At 57.9% G+C, this 21,946-nt stretch overlaps 1 protein-coding gene across 7 annotated transcripts in view; it reads left to right on the forward strand.

The window, feature by feature from the left end:
* The window catches only part of ATP2B3 (ATPase plasma membrane Ca2+ transporting 3), a 65,205-nt gene that overhangs the window by 33,991 nt on the left and 9,268 nt on the right, over positions 1–21,946 (forward strand). For 2 of the 7 annotated variants that reach the window (XM_054472072.2, XM_063660861.1), the window contains exons 12-21: positions 1,397–1,631; positions 4,447–4,626; positions 4,728–4,815; positions 5,273–5,379; positions 6,471–6,662; positions 8,084–8,297; positions 9,035–9,246; positions 10,474–10,581; positions 13,233–13,415; positions 17,900–18,053. In XM_054472072.2, coding sequence (XP_054328047.1) covers positions 1,397–1,631; positions 4,447–4,626; positions 4,728–4,815; positions 5,273–5,379; positions 6,471–6,662; positions 8,084–8,297; positions 9,035–9,246; positions 10,474–10,581; positions 13,233–13,415; positions 17,900–18,053 — 1,673 coding nt within the window. Of the gene's footprint in view, positions 1–1,396; positions 1,632–4,446; positions 4,627–4,727; positions 4,816–5,272; positions 5,380–6,470; positions 6,663–8,083; positions 8,298–9,034; positions 9,247–10,473; positions 10,582–13,232; positions 13,416–14,057; positions 15,246–17,899; positions 18,054–21,946 lie in introns of those variants that run through there. The other 5 variants (XM_054472071.2, XM_063660860.1, XM_054472069.2 and 2 more) reach the window with 4 other exon arrangements.

The raw sequence follows: 21,946 nt of genomic DNA on the forward strand, positions 1-21,946 counted from the left end.
GTGCAGCTCTGTGACTATACTAAAAACCGTTGAATTATCTACTTTAAATGGGTGGACTGTGTGATGCGTGAATTATATCCCAATAAAGCTATTAGAACAAAGTGAGGGAGAGTGCACAGCGTCACCTCCAAATGCCCTGGCTTCCCCACTCCCACTCAGCCTTCCCGGACTCCACACCCTTGGCCTTGGCGTCTCTGTCCCCCACTGACCTGGCCCCTCATGACTGCCGTCCCAGGTCCCTCAGGGCAAGGTCCTCTGCAGGACGCCCAGGGCTCCCCAAAGGCCCAGGCCCACCCTCCTTCCTGGGTTCAGCGGACTGGACCACCAAGTGCACCCTGCCTGGCCGCCCCACCCACAGCGCTCTCCGAGAACTCTGCCAGGTGCAGCGCTCACCGCCAGGGCCAGGACCACCTCCTCCCTGGAGCCATCCCTGCTGGTGTGGGGGCCTCAGCCCTCTTTCTGTGCTTCTTTTTTGGTGGGCACGGAGGGACACTGAGGCACTGCGGACAAAAGGCCCGGCCCAGCTTCACTCTGCTGGCTGTGCATAAATGAGCCAGTTACTCCCCGCTACTCCCATGCCTCAGTTTCCCCGGTGGCATGGAAATCACAGAATACTTATCTCTGGGGAGGGGTGTGAGGGTTCCGTGGGTGAATCTACATCTGTAGGAGGCCCTCCGTCCACACAGCTTCTGTTATGATCATTTCCTTCATCACCAGCCTCCCGTGCAGTGGCAGCACCTGGCACTCGCAGCCCCACTGGCTTCTTCCGCCATGCCTGCCTCTGTGGCCCTCGGCTCCTTTGCTCCCTCCTCCCCCACCTGAATCCTCCCAAGTCCTGTCCCTTTTGAGAAGCTCCCGGAGTCATGAGTGCTCTACTGAGGCTGTGGCTGCCTGGACATGGTTATAGTGATTGTCCACAGACTTCAGTTTTTGCCCATGTTCCACCCCCTTGCCCCATGAAGTCTGTGGTGGAGCTGCCATGAGCCACATGCTCCTGCCTCCCTCCCGGTCTCTCAGCCTGCAGCAGTGCATGAGTGTCCTGGTGCCCTCAAGCAACAGAAATGGATTCTCCCCCAGTTCTGGAGGCCAGAAGTCCAAAAGCAGGGCGTGGGCAGGGCCGAAGCGCCTCCAAAGCATTTCAGAGAGGATGCATCCCGCATCCTCCAGTTTCTGGAGGTGGCCGCCAGTCCTCGCATTCCTCAGCTTGCAGCTGCCCCTCTCTAATCTCTGCCTGTTGTCACACACCCTTCTCCCTGTGTGTCTGTGTTCCCACACGGGGCTCTCCTCTCTGATAAGGACCCCAGTCCTTGGCTAAGCCCCCAATCCAGTGTGACCAGCGCTGTTTCTTGTTGTTCTCTCCCCACCTCCGCCTCATCTCTGCCCACCCCCTGCCTAGGTGTACCAACATCTTGAATAGCAATGGCGAACTCCGGGGCTTTCGGCCTCGGGACCGGGACGACATGGTGAGGAAGATCATCGAGCCGATGGCTTGCGATGGCCTCCGCACCATCTGCATCGCCTACCGGGACTTCTCTGCAGGCCAGGAGCCCGACTGGGACAACGAGAATGAGGTCGTGGGTGACCTCACCTGCATAGCTGTCGTGGGCATTGAGGACCCTGTGCGGCCCGAGGTAGCCACCACCTTCTCTGTGAGCTGCCCTGGTAACTGTGCCCTCTGCCCGAGCTTGTCCGAACTGGTAGGGGCGGCCTTCCTTCACACATAGCTGCTGCGGTCCCTCCGTAGTACACTTGAGCCCCGTCCTGGGTGCTCTCACCCTGACACCCGCACAAAGGCTCTGTCCTGCCTGCTGGAAGGCCCTTCCTGCTTGACCTATGGGCCCAGCTCAGGCTCCACCTTCTACCAGGTGAGAAGGTGGCAGTGGCAGGGAGACCGTCGACATTTGGGATCTGATCCACCCAGGACCAATGGACTGGAGGTGGTGCTGAAGCCTGAGGGGACACAGGTTTGGGGGACAGGGTGTGCGCTTATTGGTTGAGGGTTTGGCTGGGGCCACTCTACGGTCAGGACGTCCTGTGGGGAGCTCACAGCAAAGGTCCTGGCGGGAAAGGGAGCCCAGAAGCATATCTCCATATGGACGATGCCACCAGGGGAGTCCAGATGAGGGGACCTCGAGGGCCGCGTGGCAGATGCCATGGCCTGGACACTGGGAAGTCACTTTGTTGTTGAAAGATCCCAGACCCTGGAGAGTGTGGAGGATGGCCGGCCCCGGAGGGAGAGTGCAAGGCATGGGGTGCCCCTCTGTCTCCCCAGGGCCTCTGCATGGCACCCACCTGTGTCAGAAGCAGGGCCACTTTGATCCTGCCGATTACCCTGAGAACTTATATTTGTAGGAGCCACCCTGGGGGGTGGAGGTGCAACCTGGGAGGAGAAGCTTCTGGGCTCTCCTTCGGGAGACAGGCATTCATGTATTGGATGACGTAGCAAAGACACTCAATTCAAAGACAGTGCATCTAAACGCCAGCCATGGCTCATGTCAACAGAGCAGCCTGTGCCCCGAGAAGAACATGGTCACTACGCCCAGAGAGGGAGCACCTCGAGCCTGCCCCGGGAGAAAATGGGTGGTAGCGGAGGAGAGGGGACAGAAGTCCAGCGAGGGAAATGGGCCCCGCAAAGGTGGGCAGCGGCATGAGTCCCGGGCCCCGCTGAGCCTGGGAGAGCAGGAGGAGAGGGCGCTGGTGAGGTGAAGCAAGGCCACACTTGGGGACAGGCTTAGAGGCCTTTCCCTTCAGGAGCCATCGAGTCCCTCTGTTGGACCAGGGAGCAACTGAAGCACGGAGCAGAGGAAGGAATCTTGCCAGAGGGGCCCGGGGAATAGGGACAGCTCCTTTCCAGCTTGAGAGTGGCTGAGAGAGAGTCCAAGTGACAGGGCCAGGCTGCGGAGTCTGGGCAGACCCCCACAAAGACTGGCCAGCCTGCTGGTGGCTGAGGAGGACGCACAGAGGGCCCAGCGAAGTCCTGGGTGCCGGCAACAGGCAGTAGGACACAAGGGCCTCACTGAAACCTGCCAGGGTGCTTGGAGATGCGGCACGGCTGCAGCCAGAGGAGGGCCCGCGAGGCTGGGCCCTGGGGGGCCACAGGAAGCCTGTGGCTGCGGTGGTATTGATGCTGCTGGCGCTGGGCCTGCCAGGGGCACTGGCAACTTCTCCAGACACCTGGCTGGCTGCTGTGCTGTGGGGCCTTGGGGAGAAGGCAGGGAGCAGGGCTGAGCAGGCGAGAAAGGACAGCCTGGCCTGGCCCTTTGGGGCCATGGGGAAGGAACTGGGCTACACACACTGGGCCTGAGGAGGCAGGAGGCCTGGGTTCGCAGCTGCTGGTTTTGAGGCTCGTCACGGCCACTTGGTGGCAGCAGAGGGGTGGCTTCCAGACTCTTCAGGGACAGGCATTCACTGGCTCAAAGGAGAATTGTCTTCCTGTGGCTCGTGATCTTGTTATCCAGCACCCCAAGATCCTCAGAGAGTAGGAAGTGTCCCCGAGGCTGGCAGTGAGGCCAGTTGGTGGTATATGCTGCAGGAACCATTGGATCACCCTGCCACAGCTTAGAGTGGGGTCCCCAGCTGTCCCTCCCTGGCAAAGATCACAGCCCCCCTGCCCATGGCCTCATGGGGCGCCAGGATGCGGGGACTCCCAGGTCAATGTCCTCCCCTGGTGTCTCCCGGCTGCCCTACCCCTGGCTCCGGCTCCTGCGTGTCTACTCCCCCCCGCCGCCGCAGGCTCCCTAGGCCTGGGGGCTCGGCCACACCTAGGCTTCTGCACTTACCCGACGGTGCTCACAAGCCCCACTGCCTAGGCTTGACCTCCTCATTCAGGTTCCCAGACTGTGAACCTGGCTCCTCCTCTCCCCCTGCCCGTCCACCTCAGTGGCATCAGCTGCCTGACCCTGTCTCTCTGTCCCCGAGCCTGAAGAGCCACATACCTCTTCATTTGGGAACTGTCTTCCCTGTCCCCCCACCACTGGGACAATGCCACCACCTCCCGGCCGGTCTCCTGGCTTCCCGCTCTCAACCCCTTGCAGGCTGTTCGCTTTCTACTCAGCACTGGGGAACCTCTTTCTCTTTCTCCAGAATCTAATATGATGCAGGTGGTCCCCAACTTTTAACAATTTTTTAACTTGGTGCAAAGGTGATGCACATTCAGCAGAAACTTTACTTCGAGTCCCATACAACCATTCTGTTTTTCCCTTTCAGTGCAGTATTCAATGAGTTACATGAGATAATCAGCACTGTTTTCCACAGTAGGCTTTGTGTTCAATGCTTTTGCCCAGCTGTAGGCTAACATAAGTGTTCTGAGCACGTGAATCGGATGGCTTTACTGTCACCTCTGGCGGACCTTGGGCCACCTGCAGATCTGATGGAGGAAGGGGTACTGCCTCAACCCAAAATACGTCTTGCCTCGATGGCCCCACCCACCTCTCTTGTGTCTTCTAGGTCCCTGAAGCTATCCGAAAATGCCAGCGTGCTGGCATCACAGTCCGCATGGTGACTGGGGACAACATCAACACGGCCCGGGCCATCGCAGCCAAATGTGGCATCATCCAGCCCGGGGAGGACTTCCTGTGCCTAGAAGGGAAGGAGTTCAACCGGCGGATCCGCAATGAGAAAGGCGAGGTAGCACCCGGCTGTCTGCCACCCCAGATCCCCCTTCTCCTCCCCCAGCCCCCTGCGTGCCCGCCCTAGCTCTGCAGCATCCTTGTGCTTCCCCTCCCCAGATAGAACAGGAGCGGCTGGACAAGGTGTGGCCCAAGCTGAGGGTGCTGGCCCGGTCGTCTCCCACCGACAAGCACACACTGGTCAAAGGTAGCCAAGCTCCCACACCCCTTTCCTGGGGTGGCCAGCCCGAGGTTGTCTGCTTCCTGACACCAAAAGCCAGGTTCCCAAACAGGTCCCCAGGGCCTGCCTAGGAAGCCGGGTCCATTTGTCCCATTAGCCCAGAGCAGCAGGGCAGGGGCCCATGAGGAAACCAGGGTTCGGGGAGGGCCAGTGACTCACTCCAAGTCACACAGTGAGTCTCTAGAAGCAGTGGGTCTAGAGCCAGGGACCCAGGATTGTGTCCCCAGGCCCTGACCAGATCCCTATCTTCCCACCCTGGGAGATGATCCAGGTGACGGGGAGCACAGATAATTGGGACAGTCAGGACGGGGTAATCCCAAAGGGTTTTCACAGCCAACCTACCCCCATAGCTCCCTGGGCAGGGCTACACAGGGTTGTGGTGACAGATGGCCCCAGCCCTGCCCTGCCCTGATCTGTCTTCCAGGGATTATCGACAGCACCACTGGCGAGCAGCGGCAGGTGGTGGCTGTGACAGGGGATGGCACCAACGATGGGCCGGCCCTCAAGAAGGCAGACGTGGGCTTCGCCATGGTAAGCCACCTGGTGCCCGCCCAGCTCACCACGGCAGATGGGGCCTGCGTCTGTCCCATGGACATTAGCTTTGTACCAGGAAGTGGGAGCCAGTGTTGGGGCAGGTTACAGAGTGCCTGAAGGGTCTTTCTTTCACATCCTGGCCACTTGGGCCTGCGTGGGCTCTGCCAGTCAGGGGACATGTGGTTAAAGGCATCTGCTGTGATGCCCAAGGTGACAGTGGGCCCCAGACATACTGTGGAGAGGAAGGGGAATGGGGGGGGTGGGGGCTCATCACTGATGGCATTGCCCACCCCCTGTCCTCTCTAAATGGACTCTCAGCCCCAGATGAGGTGAGCAGAGTCCCCAGATGTGCTCTTCCTCCGCACTTCCTTCCCGTTGCTCACCCACTGAGCAGGGTAGCCCTGAAGACACCACCCACACGGCTGGTTGCGGCCCCTCAGTGGCCCCACAGCCACTGAACGCAACAACCTGGCGAGCCCCTCTCCCTGCCCTACCGAAAAGGAGTGTCACCCGGGGAACCCAGCCCAGTCCTTCCCAGCACCCGTAGCCCAGAAGGGAGCTCCAGCCCAAGCTTCAAGAGGTGGCAGCTCTCACAGGGCCAGGCTTGGGGCAGAGGAGAGGACTGCGCAGCTTGGCACAGCTGCAGCTGCGCCTCCATGGGACAGGGACTCCTCTGCAAAGACCCGGCCCGCCCAGGGTGTCCCCACGCAGGACTTCCCAGGGCTCCTTAGCCAGCAAGCCTCTCTGGAGTGCTAAGAACAGACCACGCTGCTTGGTGGCCACATGGTGGCAGCTGGGCTTTATGTGTAAAGCTGTGTTGATGCCATGTCATCAGCACCCTCTGTGTTTATGAGCAAAGCCCCCCCTCACCGTGACACGTGACAACTTACTGTTTGTAGTACAAGAATGTGTTGCATAAAAAAACAAAAAAAAACAGTGTTGTTCTTGGTTTTGGGAGGCGGGGTGGGATGTTATTCAGAAGGGGAGAGCAAGGAGCCAGCCCAGGCGGGCCAGGTGATCAAGGGGGGCTGGGGAAGGGGCCCCCACAAACATTCTGTGTGTGTGAGTGTGTGTGTCACCCCCCCCAGGGCATCGCAGGGACCGACGTGGCCAAGGAGGCCTCCGACATCATCCTGACCGATGACAACTTCACCAGCATCGTCAAGGCAGTGATGTGGGGCCGTAACGTCTATGACAGCATCTCCAAGTTCCTGCAGTTTCAACTGACGGTCAATGTGGTGGCCGTGATCGTGGCCTTCACAGGCGCCTGCATTACTCAGGTGGGACACCCGGGCTCAGGCCTGAGGGCCAGATTGTGAGAGTGAGGGTTTTGTTTTCTTTGCTGCAGATTATTTTAATTGAGATCAAATTCACATGCCAAAAATTCACCATTTTCAAGTACATAATTCAGCACTCGAATTTTTAGGACATTCACCACGTTGTGCAACCATTGGCTCTATCTAGTTCCAGAAGATTGTCATCATCTTAAAAAGAAACCCTGTGCTCTTGAGCAGTCATTTCCCCATTTCTCCCCCAAACATCCCAGCCCCCGGCAGCCACTCACAGGCTTCCTGAGTCTATGGATTTGCCTGTTCCGGACATTTCATTCCTATGGGATCAAATAATATGTGGCCTCTTGTGTCTGGCATCTCGCTTAGCACCGTGTTTTCAGGCTCACACACACCGTAGCAGGACTTTCGGCCTTTTCATGGCCTCATAACACTCCACGGCACAGACTGCCACATTATGTCTGTCTGTCCTGATGGACACATGGCTCGTTCCCACTTTTTGGCTCTTGTGAATGGTGCTGCCAGGAGCATCTGTGTATGAGTTTCTGCGTGGGCTATGCGTCCCATGGGAACCCTTTCTCAAGAGTCCCATTTTCCCCATTGGTGAGTGTCCAGATTTTCTTCGCCCCCCCCTTAGAAAGGGGGTGCAAATAAATAACTGTTTGTTGCTGACAGGGACTTAAATTGCCTGCTGATCAACTTGGTCTTTTCAAAACAATTTTTTTAATTGACATAAAAATCACATAACAAACTTCACCAGAACCATTTTAACCTTTTGAAAGTACATAACTCAGAGGTTTATATCCCTCCACTGTCTATTCCCAGAACACTCTCAGCACCCCAGAAGGACACCCAGACCCCGTGAGCAGTCACTCTCTACTCCCCAAACCCCAGCCCCTGGCACCCACTCATCTGCTTTCTCTCTCTATGGATTTGTCAGTTCTGGAAGTTTCCTATGAATGGAATCAGACAGTACGTGGCCTTGTGTGTCTGGCTTCTGTGAGGCTGATTTTTAACCAACAACTCAGAGGAGCTGAGAAGGAAAGTCCAGTTCAGAGTTTCTGCCTCCTCCTGCCCCTGAGGTGCAGGAGACAAGGAGAGCAGCCCTCACTCTGTTGCCCCAGATGGCAGACCCCATCGTCGGGCTGTTTTGTGGTCTGGGGTTTTTCACCTCCGGCGAGGGATTTGGAGCACACCTGCTGCCAGGTGAGAGAAGGGAGGCGGGCACGTGACAGCCCAAAGAAAACGCCCCGCTAGCGTAAAGGCAATGTAGGGATGGAGATGTCTGTTTTCATGGGCATGAAATCCTGGTGATGTGGACCCCATGAGGAGCCCCCAGGAGCTACTGGGTCTCCACCCCCAACCTTCCCGGGCAGGCAGCCCATGGAAAGGTGACTGCCTCCTCTCCGTAGGACTCTCCTCTCAAAGCCGTGCAGATGTTGTGGGTGAACTTGATCATGGACACGTTTGCCTCTCTGGCCCTGGCGACGGAGCCACCCACGGAGTCGCTGCTGCTGCGGAAGCCGTACGGCCGCGACAAGCCCCTCATCTCCCGCACCATGATGAAGAACATTCTGGGCCACGCCGTGTACCAGCTCGCCATCATCTTCACCCTGCTGTTTGTCGGTAGGCTGGCCAGGGGCACCCGGGAGGCCTTCGGGACACTGTTGCCACCACCTCGGGCTCAGATTCTATCTGGTGTGCCTCCACCTGTGTCTCCGCAGCCAGTACGGGTTGGGACGCTGCAGTTCTTGACTGGACAGCACACGGGGGAAGGAGCAGATGGGCCAGGCTAACAACCCTGCAGCCAGGCCTGCCGGTGGCCTGCAGCTCTTTCTCAGCCTCTCCTCCCAGGCCCCTGAGCAGCTGAGAAACAGTTCATGTCTTGACATCCTGCCCACGGCTGTGTAGCTGTGTAGAGTAGGCAGCTTCTACCCAGCCCCAGAGTGGCCACGGTAACCCTAGGAACAGAACAGCCCTCATTTACCCTGTGAAGATTGCTACTGTGGAGTGACCGGGGTGCTGTGCTGGAAGCTGTGAGGTGGGTGGGGGGTGACCGCAAGAGAGAGGAAGAGGAAGAGGGCGTCTGAGGAAAGCCAGCATTGCATTAAGAACATCCCTTCTTAATCCCTTCCTTCCTGCCCTCAGGCTCAGGGTCTGGCCCCTGGCCCAGAGGGGTCTCAGGACTCTGGTTGGTTGAGCCTGGGGTGGGTGTGGCTGCCTTGGGCCTTGGCTGTGAGCCAGAAGTGGCCGTCCCCTGGGACAAGGGACCCATCTCGGGAGCTACACACCGCAGTCTCGCTCCTGAGTAATGCATCATGCGCTGAGATGACTGTGCGTGAGTGGGGAATGTTGCTTTCCAGGGGAGCTCTTCTTCGACATCGACAGCGGGAGGAACGCGCCGCTGCACTCGCCACCCTCAGAGCACTACACCATCATCTTCAACACCTTCGTCATGATGCAGCTCTTTAACGAGATCAACGCCCGCAAGATCCACGGCGAGAGGAACGTGTTCGACGGCATCTTCAGCAACCCCATCTTCTGCACCATCGTTTTGGGCACTTTCGGGATTCAGGTAGGAGGGGCGGCTCCACTCTTGGCCTCTGACACTTGCAAAAAGTGGAGGTGGTGGGTTTCAAGACCCCACGTCCACCCCTAATACTGGCCTCCCCACCTCCACTCTCAGAAGGAGCCCCACCCCACCTGGCTTTCCTGTAGCCCCTGTCCTCTCTGCATGTCGGCGAGGGCCTTCTTCCTCTTCCAAACGTTGCTGGCCTTGCCCTAGGTTAGCGCGCTGGCTTCCAGAAGGGTTTCGTGAGCCTTCATCAGAACTAAGTTTTCTCACAGATGCTGGAAGGAGTCCTCCCTGGCTTCCTCTAGGTCTGCCATTCTCATTTCTAGCACTTAATTCCTTGGCATGAGGCTGCCATAACTCCAGAAGTTTCTTTTGGAGATGCCCTCTGTGCCCAGTGCTGACACACTAACCTCTGCTTCCCACAGTGCTTTGGACAGGCTGGTTAGCCCCACTGTCTAGGAGGGGCTAAGTGTTCTAAAATATAGTGTATTTGTAGAAAAATTGAGGTACAGTAAGGCCAACAGGTCAAGAGACACTTGCCACTGAAAGACAGTTTATGACTCACAGACCCCAGGAGGAGGGCACATGCCACACCATAGGGGCCCACATGGGAGAGCGCCAGGCAGGAGGTGGGGTGTGAGAGCTGTGGTTCCCTCGGGGAGGAGCGGGTGAGGCAGGGCTGGTAGGCTCAGGACTGGCTAGGCTGCGTCATTGCAGCGGTTCTAGGGCATAGGGGTGCTCCCTGGCTGTCTGGTACCTGGTCCTGGGCAATGAGCGCAAGGGGATAGTGGCCCGGAATGTGACAGTCCAACAGAGGACGGGGTCAGTTTGCATTTGGACAGCTTGCCCCTGCGAATTGGATGCCTCCCGAGGAGGCAGGAGGCCAAGACAAGGTGAACCCGGCAGGTTCTAGGGTCCTCCAGAATGAGGCGTGTCCAGCGTGCCCGCAGAGTGGGTGTCACAGCCTCTGTCTTGCTGAAAATAGGAGCATGGTCAGTGGAGCTGGGCCCCACTCCGAGGCTGGAGTCAGTAGGTGCCTGGCACCCAGGGGAGGTGGGGGCCATGCACTGCTCTGTCATCGCACCCCGGCCTTGTGGTCCTCTCGCAAGGAGCAGCCTGTGCAACTGGGGGAACCAACCAGGGTGGCTGGGCCTTCAAGGGGCTGGAGGACAAGGGTGGCTCAGGAGCCGCGGCTGGACCTGCCTCTCTCCCACTTGCCCTTCGCAGATTGTCATCGTCCAGTTCGGCGGGAAGCCCTTCAGCTGCTCCCCACTATCCACGGAACAGTGGCTCTGGTGCCTGTTTGTTGGTGTTGGGGAGCTGGTCTGGGGACAGGTGAGTGACAGCCCTGCCCCTCATTTCAGACTGCCCTGCAGACAGCTTCTGTAATGGGCCCACTTGCCTTAACCCTGCTTCAGAGCCTTGGGGTCCACACCCTAGGAAGCACACTGAGGGCTCAGGCCTGTGACACACCAGGACCCAGGGACAGGCCACAAGGGAAGGTGTCAGCAAAAGAATGCAAAAGAACACGGCTGGGATGTGACAGGGCCCAGGAAAACTGCCCACAGCTCCCCTTTCTATGATAAGAGCCAAAAATTGCCCCTTCAAACTGGGTGGGTAGCTTGGGAAATCCCCACATATTTTAAAGCAATCAAACAGCACCCTGATCAATAATCCATGGGGCGAAAAGAAAAAGTCTCCAGAGAAATTAGGAAATATTTTGACCTGATGGAAAGGACAGAGAGTCCCACATCGAGCTCTGTGGGCCTGCAGCTGAAGCTGCACACTGGGAGGTTTCTAGGACCCCACAATTAGATCAGGAAGAAACAGCCTGGGTATTTAGGATCCGCTTATCTCTGTCTTCATCAGCTCCGACTGCCATAGCAAAATACCATAGACTGGGAGGCTTAGACAACAGACACTTACTTTCTCAAAGTCCCGGAGGCTGGATATCCGAAGCCAGGGAGCCAGCGGGGCCAGTTCCTGGTGAGGGCTCCTTCCTGGCTTGCAGACAGCCGCCTCCTCACTCTGTGCTCACGCAAGGTCTCTGGTGTCTCCTCTCCTAGGAGCATTAATGCAGTAGGATCAGGGCCCCACCTTGGTGACCTCATCTAACCTTGATCACTTCCTTACTCCAAATCCAGCCACACTGGGCACTAGGACTTCAACACATGAACTGGAGAGCACAGTTCAGTCCATAGCACTCTGGCTTTTCCTTTTTTTTTTTTTTCTTTTTCTTTTTCTTTTTTTTTTTTTTGAGACAGGGTCTTGTTCTGTTGCCCAATGTGGAGTGCAGTAGTACAATCACAGCTCACTGTAGCCTCGAACTCCCAGGCTCAAGTGATCCTCCTATCTCAGCCTCCCAAGCAGCTGGGACCACTGGCACATGCCACCACACCAGGCTAAGTTTTGTATTTTTTGTAGAGATGTGTTGTGCCATGTTGCCCAGGCTGGTCTTGAACTCCTGACCTCAAGTGATCTGCCTGCCTCAGCCTCCCAAAGTGCTGGGATTACAGGCATGAGCCACCATGCTCGGCCTGGCTTTTGTTTCTTGATCTCTGTGCCGGCCTTCTTGCTGGCTCCAGCATTAGTGTCCTCGGGGACAGCCCACCCAGTTCCTCTGTTTCATTTTCAGAATTCTCCTTTCCCTCTGCTACTGCACCTCACCTCCCAATCACACTTGAACCTGGTTGCTCCATGGAGTCCCTTCACTTCCCGAAACCTGGACTCTAACCACAGCCCAGAGGGGTGCCAAGCCCTCTTCTTGCTCTTCAAGCTCCCAGGCCACTGGCCTTCTGGTCCCCCCAGGAATGTGGCACCAGCCTGTAGCTCGGCCTCTCAGGGCTACTGGGTTGTCCTTTTCATTTTTAACCTTGTTCAGTTACAAAGATAAAACAGGTTCAAGTGAAAAACGAATAGAAGGGAATCTCTGTGAACCAGTCCTCAAGTCCCCTCCTGGCCACATTCGACAAATACACTGGCATAGACACCCAAGACAGACGAGACGTCTTGTTCTAGAACTCCAGATGCCCATCATCCCTTTCTGTGGCTTCCCCTGCGTCCTTCTAGACTGTTCCCCCCACTTCCCAGTGGCCTACAATATGCAAAGCCATGCCCTCTCTTTACTCCTGCCAGGCTCCTTATCCAGTCACCCTTTCCAGCTGTCACCCTCCTTGTCACCTCCCACCCTCCCTAGCCCCCAATGCACAGGTCTTCTCTAGGCTGGTGTTCCTCCGGGAGATGCCCTCTCCAGGAGAGACTAGGCCAGAGCTCCAGCTGTCCTCTCCCAGGGGAGTTGCGCAAACAGCACCTGTGTCTCCCGGCAACGGTGTGGAGCAACATGCAGGGAGTATTGTCAACCAGGGCAGCTCACCCAGGCCCCGGTGTCCAGGGCTTTTCTTGCGGTGGTTCACAGAGCCATGCTGTGGTCACGTGGCTGGCCTCCGTCTCCAGCCCTCTGGAGGTCCAGCTGTTAGTGTAGACTACGGGGCACGGTCCCCAGCCCCCTGCCCCAGTGAGCCATGCTGCTCTCAAGCAGGATGTTCCAGGGGCTTAGCGATCCCTCCCAGGAGCCCTTGCTGCACAGCGTTCCACTCGGGCCACTCCCCGGGACCTTTGGCTGAATGGAGCTCCATGGAGGATCCGCTTATCTCTGTCTTCATCAGCTCTGACTGCCATAGCAAAATACCATAGGCTGGGAGGCTTAGACAACAGACACTTGCTTTCTCGAAGTCCTGGAGGCTGGCCCAGAGCTCCACGTACTCCTGAAAATGCATCTCAGCCCCCCGGGGGAACACTATGCCAGTTCTCCAAGGGCTGCCAGTTCCCGGGGGGACTGCTCTAGCTTTACTCCCTTTGCTTAGTCACAAAAACAAATGACATCCTTTGGAAGAAGGAGGCCGGCGTCTCCCTCTGGAGAGGGACCTTACGCCAGGCAGATGCTGCTCAGCCCAGCTCTCACGGCCACTTCCGTGTGGCTCCCCCAGGTCATTGCCACCATCCCCACCAGCCAGCTCAAGTGCCTGAAGGAAGCCGGGCACGGGCCCGGGAAGGACGAGATGACTGACGAGGAGCTGGCCGAAGGCGAGGAAGAGATCGACCACGCCGAGCGGGAGCTCCGCAGGGGCCAGATCCTCTGGTTCCGGGGCCTGAACCGGATTCAGACGCAGGTAAGCCCCGCCTCGCTCTCGCCCTGGCCCTTCCACCCCGAAAGGGTAGAGGCAAGCTGGCCAGCAGCAGCTGAGAGCCGGCCGTCTGCACCCGACACCCACAGGGAAACCCTTTGGTCTTGCTGTCAAGGTCACAAAAGCAGCTGCCAGTGTCCCCTTTGCCATTCCGGGGTGTGCCCGCTGATGGCTGTGGCACTGAGGTCGCCTCTCCCTGACAGCTCCTTCAGAGCCCAGGCATCCCCTGTAGCTAAAGGTGTGTGTGGGTGACTAATGGCTCTCTCAGAGGCACAGGCCAGCACTGTCCTCATCACTGCTGGGGCTCGCTTTACTTGGTGGGAACGGCCCCAGGTCATAGGAAAGTGACATTATTGGGAAGACAGGCCCATTTCAAACAGCCACCAGCGAGCTCAAGTTTCACTGGATGACACTGTAAATGCGATGGGGAGACTTCATTTGGGAAGTGAACTCTGGCCACCGAGTTGGTCCTTTCTGGTCATCCAAATCACCAAGGGTTGGGGCCGGCCGAGACCAAGGGCATCAGCTGTGTTCCTCTCTGAAGTCAGATGGCCACCACTGCCGCCAGTATCAGGCGCTTGCCAGAGCTACCATGCTCCCTTGTTCCCATCTCCTCCCGGCCAACAGTTTTGCCAGGATGCTCCAGACTCGCTGTGTCTCCACACCCCTGCCTGGAACTCTCTTATGATCCCACTACAGCCTGGCCTGTGCCCGCCACTCCCCAGAAACGGCGCTCGCCTAGGTCTGCAAGGCTCCCTTCCGGCTCGTGGAGTCGGGCTGTCCCTGCATCGTTCCTGCCTGCTGTGGGCACTGCCTGGAGACTTGCTGTCCTCACCCGCCTGGCACCCCCACCTCCTGCTCAGCCCTCGCCCCACCCTGCTGTGGCCCTTGAGTGCTGAAAATCCCGGCCGGGGAGGAAGAAAGGGCCCATGGGAACCCCACCTGCGGCCTGGCCCCTCTCCCACCGCAGCCCCTGCAGCCTCTCCTTCATGGCCTGCCCCTCCCCCAGCAGCCTCCAGAGGGCCACCCAGCATGCTTCACACTCCACCTCCTTCTGCAAGGCCTGGGCCACCGTCTCTCAGGTCACAGCCATCACTCCCTGCCCCTCCAGGCCCTGTCCAGGATCCCCAGTTGCAATGCCCCTGACATGGAGCGACTGACCCTCCTCCCTGAGGTCCTGCCAGAGTAAGGACACCACTGCACACTTGGCTGCGGAGCCAGGGCCCGCCTAAGCCACCAGCCCCAGCTCAAGCGGGAATAGGCGGGGCCTGAGGCCACACCCCTTCCCAGGGTCTGTCACACATCACCAAGGGCTTGTCCCAAAGAATCATCCATGCAACTTGCACAAAGCTGTTCTCGGTGCCCTGGGTCCTGTGTTCCCTCCCAGTGGTCTCAAGGGCCGAGTCTCAAGGGACCCAGCCTCAGGGCAACCCCACTCCCCGGGCCTCAGCCTCCTTTGCTTGCCTTGGCTCAGCTCAGCCCCTCCAACACCACCCTCTGCGGTGGGACTGGTGGAGCCTCTCTCCATTGTCCTAAGGATGAAGTCCACGCTCCCGACCATGGCCTTCAAGCCCCTGCCTCTTGGTGTCACCCCAACCTTCCTGCACCCCCGCACCCCCGGCTGCCTTTCCAATCATGCCCTCTGCCCGCCTGTGCCACTGCACCTCCCCAACTCCCGCTGCGTCCCCTGGGCACTCATGCTTACAAAGCCCTCTTTGACTCCTCTCACTCTCACCACGGGCTCCTTGCAAAACTTTCCAGAGCTACAGAATCCCCAGAGACCACGATCATGCAGGGCTAGGTCAAGGGGCAACAAAGAACTCCACATTTCAAGAGCCCCCCGGGGTCCAAGGGGCCTCTCCAGCTGAGAACCAGGAGACGAGGCTGGCATCCTAGGCACCTAACACAGCGTAGCCTGGGAAGGATGTGTTAGGTCTGGACTCTGAACACTGTCACCTATGCCCTGGCCTGGCCAGAACACAGAGAGCCCCGGTGAGGAAGGGGAGCAGGCTTTGTCGCCAGATGGCCTGCGTCTCCCCTCCCACATGCAGGGGCTACTGCCTCAAGCACAATGCCCGGACAGGCCAGGAGTGCAGCACAGATAGTCTGTTCTCGTTCCCTGCAATAAATATTTCTGCGCTAAATCTTAAACACATCAAATGTTAGAAGCAGCACTCACATCTCCCCCAGTGCCCTCCTAGCAGCCCAACTGTGCCTTCTATGAGACCATGCCTATGAGCCCCCCAGCTGCCCCCAGATGGGCTCTTATCTATCGTACCCCTGTTGTGCTACAGAGCCCAAAGCTGCCCAAGCCTGGGGTGGGGGGTGAGGACAGCAGGACCTTGCCCCTCAGCGGCCCACTTCACTCCTGCCGCCGCAGCCGAAGGCGACGTTAGGTTTCCCAGCAGCTGAGACAACAGCCCTGCCCTGACCTGCAGCATCAGTGGTGTCAGTGGTACCCTGGCCACCTGTGTGTCTCGTGTCCTCTCTATGTGGGGGCCGCTGCAGCCTGGCTAGTAGAAGCGAGTCCCATCGGTTAGAGTCTTAGAGTTCCAGGCTGTTCCAATTGTCGGTGCTCACAGAGACACAGGCTGCTGAGTCCCCTGCTTTACCTATGAGGAAACAGGGTGCACTCCTTCCCCTTGGCACAGCCGATCCGACTCTTCCACGGGCTCCTGACCCCCATGGCTTTTCGCTTTGACTTTGTCACATCCAGCTCACCATGTTACTCAGGAATGCTGAACCAGTCGGTTCTTTTAGCCAGCTATGTAAGAGCATCTGCTCTCTTTGATTCGAAATACCTGCTTGAAAAATGGAGCTAAAGCTTGAGAGAAGCCCGTCAGGTTGTACGTATGCCCCAAGCCAAGAAAAACATTTCCTAGGCAGCTGGCCCCAGGTTTCTGCATTTTGGGAACCACAAAATCGCTCCCCAGATTTTGGAGGCCGGCACAAGCTTTTCTGTTGCTAAGTGAAGGCATTTTGTAACCTGCTCGCACCATGGTTCCATACTAACATATGAACGCGCCAGATGGACAGGGTGTCATTCCAGAATAAAAGAGTCCTTCAAACCCAGAACATGTAGCTTTTTGAAGCGCTCATGACTCGGTCTGTCTTTTTTGCATCCCATTATAACGCAAAGAGAAGCTTCGTCAGCAACTGGGCCTTGCTTCTGGCTCAGCTCTTGGGCTTCCAGGTATGGGGTGGTGGCGACTGTGGTATTGTCACTGATGTGGCTCTCCCACTGGGACACCATCTGTAGCCAGGCCAGACCAATGCAAATCTGAGGCAGGAAAGGCATCTTTCCTATCCCTCATCACTTTTGCCGCAGCGAGAGTTCTCTCCTGCATCTAGACAGGAGACCCCCACTGCAAGCCACCGCGACGCCATCACATCCACCATCCTCCTTCCGTGCGCTGACACACTCAGTATGCGTTCCTCACGGTCGCAGCAAGTGCCACGAGGTTCCCCTTGTGACAAGCAAGCGAGTGGGATGTGCTGGGCAGAAGGGGACTGGGCAGGCTGAGAAGAAGGAGAAGTCCTTTCCACAGCGCGTCAAGGGCTGAAGTGGCGTACATCCTCATTTTGGCTGGTGCAGGGGGAGTCTGAACACTCAAGCTGCCTTCTTCCGCGAAGCCCTGGCCGGTTTCAAGACACCCAGTGAACCTGGTGGCCGCCACATAGCACTGCAGGGCTCGGGCTGGAGCAGGTAGCTTTGGGCTCCAGATGCACACACTGGCGTTGCTGTTCACATCATCTCCAGTGAGATGGACATGAGTCCCCATCCCAGCCAAGGGCAGGTCAGGAAATCCAAAGACACTGGGTCAAGGCCCTCCTGCGGGCCTCAGTTTCCCCAGCCTCGCTTCCCCTTCAATTTGTAGGAAGCTGTAAGAGTGGGGACAAAGCGAAGCCATGGCTGCCAGTCGGTGGGAAAACCCCCTCCTCCGCTAGGTCCATTCTTCTGCTGAGGTTTCGAGGGGGCGCCCCCTGCCCAGTCACTCAGATGAGCCACAGAAGCTGGCAGAGATGGGCAGGCGGATGGAGCGTGGGGCATAAGTCCTCCGGGTTTAGAGGAAGCAGGGCGGGTTCTAATAGGAGCGTGTCATGTCCCTCATGTGTGTTGGAGAGGGAAAAAAAGGTTGAGAACTATGAAGTACTTCCTGACAAGTGGCTTGCAAGGGGCATTTCTGACATGTTTGCAGTGTGCCCTGACTTGTGACCCCCTTCCCTTCCCAATCTCATGACCGCTAACCGTCTGCTCAGCAAACCCTCTCTCGGTGGGTGGCACAGAGGCTGGCCTCAGTCAGGGCCCTGTCCAAACATCGCCAGCTCCCAGTGAGCGGGGTGACCCGATGAGGCTTTGCTGTCACCCTATGTGCCCAGTGGTGGCCCCTATCCTTGCCCAGCCCTCCCCTCCGTGATAGCCTGGACAACAGTGCAAGCCAAACTTTATCTCATTTTCTCTCCCACAGATGGAGGTAGTGAGTACCTTCAAGAGAAGCGGTTCAGTTCAGGGTGCTGTGCGCCGGCGGTCTTCGGTCCTCAGCCAGCTTCATGACGTAACCAATCTTTCTGCCCCTCCTCACGCAATTCTCTCTGCTGCCAATCCCACCAGTGCTGCTGGGAGTGAGTCTTGACTTCCCTTTTCTCTCATAAATGGCATCTCTGGGGAAGAATAAGCCTCCCCAGCTCGGCCTTCTCTCTTTTCCAGTCTTGCATTCCGCTCACCGTGGCTTTTCTGTTCTCTCTTTACCGCCCTGTCCAGTCCTTCCCGCCCAGACGGTGTCTCTCGAAAGCCATATTCTTTTAAGAAACGTATTCAACCCATGGCACTTCCGGACCTCCCGTTCTTTGCTTTGTTTGGTTTTGCGGTTTGTGTTTAGTGCTCCTTGTGCCATTGGTTCTCTTTTCTTGAACTTGTCTGCCTTTGCCGATGGTTCTTCATGAACTTGGGCCGCTTCTGGGGGTGTCTGGTGTCAGGCTGGGGCCTTGCTCAGTGTTCAGTGGTGCAGCGTCAGGGCAGCACGCGGGTTCAGGGCTGCCTTCCCGGGGCTGGAGGGGTGGCGGGTGCCTTTCCCACACTGCTTGCCTCAGAAGAATCTAGCCCGCGTACCCAGGAACAGGAGCGGAGCTTCCAGCATCCTCCTTGAAGTGGTTTCCTAAGGATGCCGCTGTCACCTGTTCCCAGGTGGGTTCAGTGCTGGCCAATCACTACTGCACAGGTGGTGCCTGCCCTGTAGGCCTTGCCCCAAGCCACCAGGTGTTAGAGGTTTCCCGAGAACTGGCACTCAGAGGCCGGGCACCACTTCTCTTCAAGACGTTGCCAGGAAAATTTCCCAGCACGCTGGCCACAGTTGAAAGAGAACCCAGGGGCTATCCTAAGGAGGTAGAAACTTCCGTAATTGCTCACATCTTTTTACAAAGACAAAGGGAAGGCCACTCTACCGCTGACCCCACCACCCTGATGGGAGAGAACGCAGGGAACCCAGTGGGCCCAGCCAGGCAGCCTGCTTTTTCCAACAAACTCAAGAGAGTTTATACACCAAATAGTAAACCTTCGCGCGTGGGCCCAGAGCCTTTGCCAGGATGGTTCTATGCTACCTCTTTCCTTTCCTTCTAGCAAGCCCCCGAAGCGCTCCCCTCTGCCAACACGAACACGCCACTCCCCTGCAGATGGGAGTCCTTAACCACGCCTTTTTCCATCACAGACTCTTCCAGCTTGATTTCTTTTCTTTTCCTTTCTTTTTTTTTTTTTAGGAACTGGTGAGAGGTCCCTGGTGGGGGTCACCCCTCCTCTTGCATAAGCTGTCATTTTGGGCCACTCTGTCCTTTAAGGAAGGGAGGAGGCCCATCCTGTCCCCCTTGGGAACAGAGCACGTGTGCACGCACACACACACACACACACACACACACACACACACTCCTTCTCCAAACCACAGGCCACGCACACCTCCAGCTTGCTCCACACTCATCATGGGGCCACCTACCCTGGTCACAAATATTGGCTGACACCGTGGCAGTTGGGCTGAAAAGCAGTCGGCGCCTCCAGTGCTCTAGACGTGGGCCCAGAGGGGCCTAGCCGCCACTCCACCCAGAGAGGCCGACAGGAGGCTCTGCCAAGTCAGTTAAAGCCAGAAATGGTTCGTGGCCTCCCAGCACCTTCCTTCCTGGGAGTTGAGGGCAGCAGGGGGCATGGCTGTGCCTCCGCCTCCCTCCCCCTTGCCTTCCTCCGTATGTCTCTTTGCCATCTCTCTCTGTGCTTCCTGTCTGTCTGTCCATTTGCCCATTTGTTGAGTTAAGGGGAAGACAGCCACCACGGCCCCACTCCACGCGTTCCTTGAGCCTTCTCCACAGCTCTGGCCTCATCCCACCCCAGGACCAGCTCCTTGTCCCTCTCCAGGTCCAGCCCAGCCTCTGTGGGGCCTGCTGTCTTTTCTCCCTCTGGATTCCTCCTGCTTCCTCCCTGGGGTGGCCTCTTGCTCCTCTCTTCCTTGGCTCCTAGCAGTTCCTTCCTGCCTTCATTCCGTGGCCATCTGGCCCCCTCCTCCCCACCTCCGGAGCCTGGCAGTGCCGGGTAAGTAGAGTGGGAGAGACGCCACCCCTCCTGCTGTTCACAAGTTATTCCATGGGGGCCCTAAGTGGCGGATAGCCAGAAGGAGGGCAGCTGTCCCTTGCACACTGTGTGCTCCAACAGAAGGTGGGTGGCAGGGCCCTCTGAAGAGGCCCATCCCAGCTGAACATCAGCATCCCAGAAAGGACTCTGCCGTGGAGGAAGATGCTGGCTGGGGACCTGGCAACACCAAGGACATGCCCACTTCTGGAAGCCACCTGCCAGAACCACCTCCTGCCATCATCACAGTGCAGCGGATTGGTTTAGAACTCAGAACCCAGCCCCTACTCCACGCTTCAAGGACCCCAAGCAATCACCAAGCCCAGCACCCTCATCCTAGAGATCAGGGGAAGGAGGTTGTCCCCAAGGGCCAGGACCTGCACTGGGTCCCATAAGCAGCCGGGCCTGGCAGAGTGGGGACTAGCACCAGCGCCCACCCTCTACTTGGAACTTTCTGGTGGATGAGAGATGCTCTGAAGGCTGTGACGGAGCTCCCCTAGACAAGAGGGCTGCCCCAACTAGGCCTGCAGGGGCGTCAAGTCACGTGGGTTCGTAAGGCAAACCCACGGTTTCCCATCCTCTTTGCCTGCTCCAGGCCAGGCTGCCTTTCAGCCCACCAGGAGTCTGGGGCCTTTCTGGGCACTGGAGCTGCCTCCGTCCCAAGCCTTTCCTACTAAGGACCTCACGTCCTCCAGGGAGAAGGGCCAGTGGTTGGTACCATGACATCCCCTCACCCTGTGCCCCTGGGGCCAATGCAGGAAGTAGCAAGGGGATGACTAGGAGGGGTCGAGAGATTCGGGATCGCTGGTGCTCAGTGCTCACACACTCGAGCCCTCCCCACCCTGTCTAACCTCCGACGCCTTTGCTGCTTCTGGACTCAGGAGTCCCAACACAGGCCCCGTCCCTCCTCTGCATGCATTGTCAGACTGTGCCGGCCACAACTTCTGACCCCCAGCTCCAGGCAGCCTCCACTGCCCCTCCCCTGCCTGGCCTGGTGACTACCCCACACCATGCCCCAACCACACACTCACACACCGAGGCCACAGTATCACCCTCCCTGTTGGGTGTCCACATTCCGGAGAGCTGGTCAGGGACAGCTGGTTCAGTCACTCGGGTCTACCAAGGGCAGCAGGCACGGGGGGCTGCGCGTCTGCCACTAGGAGGCATGGGAGGGTGCGCGATCATTTGGAAAGCCCCATCAAAGCCACTTGAGAGGCCCTTTATGTCTGTTTTCCACTGGGACACACAGACACACCCCAGCCACGCATCCAAAGTCTATCCTTCCAGCAGCACCACGCCAGGTCTGTGTGAGATGCTTACTGTTGGAGTCGTTCCTGAGATGCCTCCTGACCTGGCCCAGCAAAGGAGCAGGGGTTAGGCAGCGGGCCATGAGTCTGGTCCCATGTGGTCACCGGGGGTCCCTCAGGGCCGTTTAGTCCCGGTTAATCATGCTGGAAACAGATCACAGCAGTTGCTTGGTTTTATTGGCTTTGGCAACATGAAAACCGTGTGGCCAAAGGGGCCAAACCGGGCCACGTGAGTCCCAGGCTTTCCCTGGACACTCCTTTCCAGGGCCCAGGGCGACATGCTCACCACACTCACAGCCCCGTGGTGGAAGGAGTCTTGTTTTCTGGAGTTTGCTCCATTCTCAGGAAGGTCATGTGCTTTGAGCCAAGCCTCCCTACCTGGTTTCTGGGAACGGTGTATTGGCATTTTTTCTCAGATCTTTGACAGTCTGCACCCTGCCTCCATGCTGGAAGCAGTAGCAACCCTCCCCCAAGAGCCCTGCCCTAGGCTTTCCTGGAACCCTGGGCCCTACCACAGGGGAATGCCCTTCCAGGCAATCCCTAAAGTAGACACCAGAACGCAGCCTAGCGCAGACCCCAGAACCCCTGGTCCAAGGCCCTCC

Source organism: Pongo pygmaeus, chromosome X (assembly GCF_028885625.2).
Source record: "Pongo pygmaeus isolate AG05252 chromosome X, NHGRI_mPonPyg2-v2.0_pri, whole genome shotgun sequence".
In the NCBI taxonomy this organism is placed as follows: domain Eukaryota; kingdom Metazoa; phylum Chordata; class Mammalia; order Primates; family Hominidae; genus Pongo; species Pongo pygmaeus.